General features: G+C 47.4%; 1 protein-coding gene across 1 annotated transcript in view; it reads left to right on the forward strand.

Annotated features, from left to right (window-relative positions):
- Window positions 1-338: 338 nt before the first annotated feature.
- LOC115004966 (uncharacterized) overlaps window positions 339-7202 on the forward strand; it is a 13137-nt gene continuing 6273 nt past the window's right edge. The window contains 6 exon segments of the mRNA XM_029426728.1: window positions 339-469; window positions 608-753; window positions 5119-5290; window positions 5382-6643; window positions 6645-6714; window positions 7015-7202. The exon segment at window positions 7015-7202 is cut by the window's right edge and continues 150 nt beyond it. Of these exon segments, the coding sequence (XP_029282588.1) occupies window positions 346-469; window positions 608-753; window positions 5119-5290; window positions 5382-6643; window positions 6645-6714; window positions 7015-7202 (1962 nt within the window). The 5' untranslated portion in view covers window positions 339-345.

Raw genomic sequence — 7202 nt, forward strand, 5'->3', positions numbered from 1 at the left:
AGATTATTAATGCAAAATATTATCAACATATAATATATTATCATAGATTACCTCTACATGCTGCAACATTAACGCACCACAAATTATTGTTCATTAATATGATTCTAAAACGGCCGTTCTGCATAATGAGTATTTTTCCTTTTGTATACGATAAGTATATTTGAATTCTAATACTTTTGTACTTTTAAGTAATGAATACAGGACTTTAACTTGGACTTTTTGTATGTTCTATAATAATAGTAATCGTGTTCTAATCGCAGCTCCACCTCCTGTGGTTTTAACTCTTTACGGTGATGATGTTTATTAAATCATCAATATAAACTTTCTTTCTTAGAGAGCTGCAAGATGGCAAGTACAGCGTTTGTGACTCCAGACCCCGTCCATGATAAAAGCAGCCGTCCTTATTTAGTGACCTGGATGAACAACCTGCTGAAGACGAGCTTCAAAGACGTACGGCAGATGGGTTCAGGTGAGTCGTCAGCAGATATCACTGCGTAATGAAATCTACATCTACGTGTCTGTGCAGACTTTTATATTTGAAGCATATTTCACTGTTAGCTGGCTCTCAGCTCAGCGTAATATCAACTGTGTGTGTGTGATCCCACAGGTGCATGTTACTGTCAGATCACGCACTGGGTTATTCCGGGCTCTCTTGAAATCTCCAAGGTGAAGTTTGATGTGCAGAGTGAAGATGACTGCAAGCACAACTTCAGTCTCCTCCATGAGGCCTTCAGCAAGAGCGGAATCACTAAGGTAAGCAGGAGCTCACACCTCCGGACTGACTCTGATTCAGACCCAGATGTGTACGTTTCAGTTGTTATGTGTCTGTAAAATGTATTTATCAGCTGTTCTTGATTCATATTAAATTAGCCGTACACTTTGTGTTGAAAATGTTCATTTTGCAATAAAGTTTTTAATAACATGATATTTGTCAATTATTTGATTCACACAGGGATATACAAACATATGATTGGGCATGTCATTATTTCATTTTGTTATATTGAATTACCAGTAAAACCTGCTATAATATGATCAAATCAAATGTATTTATATAGCCCAATATCACAAATTATACATTTGTCTCAGTGTTTACAAACTGTACAGGATACGACACCCTCTATCCTTAGACCCTCTGTCCTTAGACCCTCTGTCCTTAGAGCCTCTGTCCTTAGAGCCTCTGTCCTTAGACCCTCTGTCCTTACACCCTCTGTCCTTACACCCTCTGTCCTTAGATCCTCTGTCTTTAGACCCTCTGTCCTTAGAGCCTCTGTCCTTAGAGCCTCTGTCCTTAGAGCCTCTGTCCTTAGACCCTCTGTCCTTACACCCTCTGTCCTTACACCCTCTGTCCTTAGATCCTCTGTCTTTAGACCCTCTGTCCTTAGACCCTCTGTCCTTAGACCCTCTGTCCTTAGACCAGGGGTCTCAAACTCAATTTACCTGGGGGCCGCTGGAGGTAGAGTCTGGGTGAGGCTGGGCCGCATCAAGTATTCCAAAAAAAAGTACAACTGATCCAATCTTCTCAATCTTTAGTAATAACAGTTCAGAACATGAACGGTTCTTTAGAACATAGGCTTGTACTTTGACTTATTAAAGTTCATGGTGGAGAAGAGCTTTTCACACAGATATGTGCTCCCAAAAAGGCACATGGTCCGCTTGAACATCCTGGAAAGCTCAGGGAAGGTGGGGGGCAATTCTCTCAAAAATTGTCCAAGCTTGTCTGCTTTTCCACTCACCTCCCTGAACTTGGCTTTGAGTTCAGAATTGCACTGCAGGTCAATGAGCTCCATTTGAAGCACAGGAGGGGCGTCTTGCACATCGAAGCAAAAATTAGAAAATTGTCTCTGTGTGTCTTGAAGTCTGCAAACCTGTGATCAAATTCCTCCTGTAGCTTTACAATGGCATCAGCATACTTCTCACCACTCAATGGTGTGCCCACATCCATGAGTGCCTTGCATGCTGGGAAATGGCAGAGGTTTGTCTGAGAGAGATGGGCTTTCCATAACACACGTGTTGTGGAGAATGCTCTGACGTTGTCATAGGCAGCACTGACCAGCTGCCCCTGGCCTTGTAATGTCTTGTTCAGTACATTCAGCTCCCGTGTGATGTCAACAAGAAAGTCCATGAGCCATTTGGATCACTTAGCACAGGGACAGCCATCCCATCCTTCTCCATGAAGGCTTTCACTTCTGCTCTCAACTCATAACACCTCTTCAAGATGTTTCCCCTGCTGAGCCAACGTACCTCGGTGAAGTAGAGCACATCCTCATATGCTGACTCTATTTCCTCCAAAAAAGGCGCGGAACTGGCGGTGCTTTAAGCCCCTGGATCTGATATGGTTGATACATTTCACAACGACAGACATCACATTGTCAAACTTCAGGCATTTGCTGCAAAGGGCCTTCTGATGGATAATGCAGTGCAGAGCAATGGCCTCCTCCACACCCTCATCTCCCAGTTTTATTTGAACAAGTGCCACCAGTCCATTTCTCCTCCCTGTCATTGATGGCGCTCCGTCGGTTGTTATTCCAGCAAACCTCTTCCATGGTAAACCGGCATCCACAATGGCGTCACACAGCTGGCGGAATATTTCCTGAGCGGTGGTCTGGCCATGCATTAGAATCACTGTGAGCAACTCCTCCATCACGTTAAAATTGTCGTCAACACCGCGGACATACATTGCGAGCTGCGCAGTGTCAGTGATGTCTGTGCTCTCACCAGGAGCGACTGAGTATGCACGGAAATGTTTAGCTTTCTCACGCAGTTGATCGTATATGTTACCCGACAGGTCAGAAATGCACTCTGCCACTGTGTTGGCTGAAAGGCTGATGTTGCATAACTGAGCCTTCTTTTCCGGACAGACTATACTTGCAGCCTGTAACATGCACTTCTTGATGAACTCGCTGTCTTTGAATGGCTTTCCCGCCTTAGCAATCATCTCACTCAGCACGTCGCTAGCTTTGACTGCCGCATCACTCTCTTTGCTTGCTTTCTTGAAAACATCTTGTTGCCTCAGTAGACATGTTTTAAGATTGGCGACCCGGTCCTCTCTCTCATCTCCCTGGTATTTTGCATACTCCTCAGCATGTCTAGTTGAGTAATGACGTCTGATGTTGTATTTCTTGTGCACCGCAACTTTCTCTGTGCATATAAGACACGTCGGGGTGCCCCTGTGCTCAACAAAAAAGTATTCCGTCTCCCACTTTTCCTGAAATTGTCTGTGCTCGTCGCCAACCTTTCACTTCACGGCAGGTTTTGAGAAAGACATGACTGGGGCTGGATGACACACACCCTCTGTCCTTACACCCTCTGTCCTTACACCCTCTGTCCTTAGACCCTCTGTCTTTAGACCCTCTGTCCTTAGACCCTCTGTCCTTATACTCTCTGTCCTTACACCCTCTGTCCTTAGACCCTCTGTTCTTAGACCCTCTGTCCTTATACCCTCTGTCCTTATACTCTCTGTTCTTACACCCTCTGTCCTTAGACCCTCTGTCCTCTGTCCTTACACCCTCTGTCCTTACACCCTCTGGCCTTAGACCCTCTGTCCTTAGACCCTCTGTCTTTAGACCCTCTGTCCTTACACCCTCTGTCCTTACACCCTCTGCCCTTAGACCCTCTGTCCTTACACCCTCTGTCCTTAGACCCTCTGTCCTTAGACCCTCTGTCTTTAGACCCTCTGTCCTTACACCCTGTCCTTACACCCTCTGTCCTTAGACCTCTGTCATTAGACCCTCTGTCCTTAGACCCTGTCCTTACACCCTCTGTCCTTAGACCCTCTGTCCTTACACCCTCTGCCCTTAGACCCTCTGTCCTTACACCCTGTCCTTACACCCTCTGTCCTTAGACCCTCTGTCCTTACACCCTCTGCCCTTAGACCCTCTGTCCTTAGACCCTCTGTCTTTAGACCCTCTGTCCTTACACCCTGTCCTTACACCCTCTGTCCTTAGACCCTCTGTCATTAGACCCTCTGTCCTTACACCCTGTCCTTACACCCTCTGTCCTTAGACCCTCTGTCCTTACACCCTCTGCCCTTAGACCCTCTGTCCTTACACCCTGTCCTTACACCCTCTGTCCTTACACCCTCTGTCCTTACACCCTCTGTCCTTAGACCCTTGCATCACACAAGGAAAACCTTCCTAAAAGAAACCCCATAATTAAAGGGGGAAACATGTTAGAAACCTCAGGGAGAGACTGAGGAGGGATCCCTCTCCCAGACATTTGACAGAAATGATGTTGATGTGTTGAAAAAGAGAAAGTTTGGCTGAATCCAGGATAATGTCAAAAAGGCTTCCCGGTGTCCAGCAGGACCAGGGCAGCAGGCGCAGCCACGATTCATGATCCTGACGTAAACTGTATCAGTGGTAACCTGCCACATGAGACACAGAAACTCCGGGGATGATACCCCGGATGATGAGTTCGTAACATACATTTACATAAATGCATACAGATAGAGAGGGAGAAGAAGAGAGGGAGGGGAGGAGAGAGGAAGAGAAGGAAGAGAGCAGGGAGGTGTCCCCCGGCAGTCTAAGCCTATAGCAGCATAACTAGGGGCTGATCCAGGGCAAACCTGAGCCAGCCCTAACTATAAGCTTTATCAAAAAGGAAAGTCTTTAGCCTACTCTTAAATGTGGAGAGTGTGTCTGCCTCCCGAACACAAACTGGAAGCTGGTTCCACTGGAGAGGAGCTTGATAGCTGAAGGCTCTGGCTCCCATTGTACTCTTAGAGACTCTAGGAACCACAAGTAACCCTGCAGTCTGGGAGCGTAATGCTCTAGTTGGTTTATAAGGTACTATGAGATCTTTAAGATATGCTGGAGCCTGACCATTAATTGCTTTGTAAGTCAGGAGAAGGATTTTGAATTCTATTCTGTATTTTCCCGGGAGCCAGTGCAGAGCAGCTAATACAGGAGATGATATATGTTGTTATGGAGACATGTAATGTCCTGTTTTATGCTAAGCTGAAGAAGCCACGTGCTCTGCAGCATTATATTAACCCTATTATATGAAGTGATATAAGAGTTGAAGAAGAGTTGTGTTTTAAATGTTAAACGACATCCTTGATGTTTAACATGGAAGTTTTATATTTCTAAATGTCGTGATGAATTCTCTGTCTTGCTTTAGATGATTCCAGTGGAGGAGCTCATTAACGGAGATCCTCAGATCAACTTTGAGATCATGAAGTGGTTCAAAGCTTTCTACCTGGCGAATGTGAACGTTGAAGACTACGACCCTGTGAAAGCTCGGGGGGGCCGGGACATCAGCCCCACTGGGGCTTTCCCCGCACTGATTAAAGGTAGCACACCGTTTTCTTTCTCTGAACAAAATAAGGCAGCGCTTTGTGTCGTTCATCACATTTACAGGATTGTTTTTCTCCGACTTGTCAGAGAAATCTAAGCTGGACTCGGAGGAGGAGGTCCGCACTGGACCCAAAGAATTCCCCTTCTCCGAACATTGGATGGATATTTTTGACTGGGCTGAGCACAGTGAGCTCGGAGAGCGTTTTACCTTCTGCCGCTCCTGCAACAGAAGCCTGAAGACGTTTTCCAAAGGCCTTGTTGAACTCAGGCGACATGTGGAGACAAACAAACACAAGAAACGGGTTCAGATGTACCAGAGAAGCGTCCTGCAGAGCCACCTGTCTGATCAGCTGCCCTGCAGCGACGCCGCCGTGCGCTTCATTCACCAGCTCTGCTGCTCCGGCTCCGCTGAAGGTGAACTCGCGTCTCAGCGTTTTGCACGCTGTAAGCTGGGGTTGCAGTACCCCAAAGACATCACATCTGTCTGCCAGCACACTCCCTACTGTGTATACATCTACGGGGGGGAAACACTGGGAGAGGACGACACCGTCTCCGTGGTCCTTGTTGGGTTTTTTGATGTCGGAGCCTCCAGGCACCGCATCCGATTCCTGGATGCTCTTCAGTCGGAGGATCGTGTGGGAGAGAAAACAGCAGCGGCTGTGGTGGAGACCTTGAAGAACTTCGGGTTACCCACACACAATCTTGCCGCAGTTTATTCTGATGGTAATGGTGCGGCCTCCGAGCACATCTGCACACAGCTCAGGGAGCTCAACCCGAACATAGTGTCTGTTGGAGGACTGTACGCTGTCGCTGATGCTGCTCTCCATGCTGGCATTAAGGAGCTGTCCAATCAGGCCCAAGAGTTGATGGTAGACATGCACGCTCACCACTCATCCTGCTCCTCCCAGAATGACAACCTCACAGCTCTGTTTGTCTCAGACATCAGCGCAGACAGACATCTCAACACCAGCTGCCTCACCTTCTGCCTGTTCGTCACACACGTCTTGGAAGTATGGACAGATCTCATAATGTACTTTAAATCTTGTAACAAGGAAGACAAAAAAGCCAAGTTAATCAGCTCCCAGCTGCAGGATCCCAAAGTCAGGGCCACGTTTATGTTCCTGGAGCACGCCTTGAAGCCTCTGCACACTTTCCAAAGGCAGCTGCAGACTCCGGAGGGAGCCGCCCGCGCTGACATGCTGCTCGTCCTAGAAGAGGCCAGCAGCCTGCTGTGCACCTACACCTCCTACTTCCTTCAGCCTGAAGCGGCTGCTCGCTTCGCCAAGGAACGCGACGCCCAAATCCTTAAAGACAAGAAGTTCCACCTGTCGAGCCCGGAACTCAGTCTGGGGGGGGGGGGCGGTGGAAGATGTAACACGGCTACAAGAGGAGGCGCTGGCTTTCTACGTCGCACTCACAGGTAGACATGAGACCATAACAGACTTATAACACACTTTATACAGCTGCTGCTGTCATGTAGAGAAGTCAAAACACATGGTTTTATATTTATTTATATTTATATTATACATATTTAAAGATAATATTAGGAGAAGGGAGAGAGGGATGACATGCAGCAAAGATGAGCTTTAACATGAATTGTTTTTAAATGTGTCTTACTTCCCGTTTGCTTTAGTGGCATGTTAAGAGTCTTAAGCGTTATTTGTGGTTATGAGGAACACGTGGTGACACGAGGCTTTTATGGGCCCACACACACTCGCAGGTTGCGTCGCAGAGCAGCTGCCTCTGAGCGACGAGCTGCTCCGCTCCATCGCTCTGCTGCTGAACCCCCGAAGCAGACTGACGCTGACGGGGAAAGTGGTCCGGGAGCTTGGGACCGAGCTGGATATTTGCAGCTCCCCTGAAGAGGTGGAGCAGCTCACAGGTGAGTTCCTGGAGTATCAGCTGAGT

This window comes from Cottoperca gobio, unplaced genomic scaffold, assembly GCF_900634415.1.
Source record: "Cottoperca gobio unplaced genomic scaffold, fCotGob3.1 fCotGob3_231arrow_ctg1, whole genome shotgun sequence".
NCBI lineage: Eukaryota > Metazoa > Chordata > Actinopteri > Perciformes > Bovichtidae > Cottoperca > Cottoperca gobio.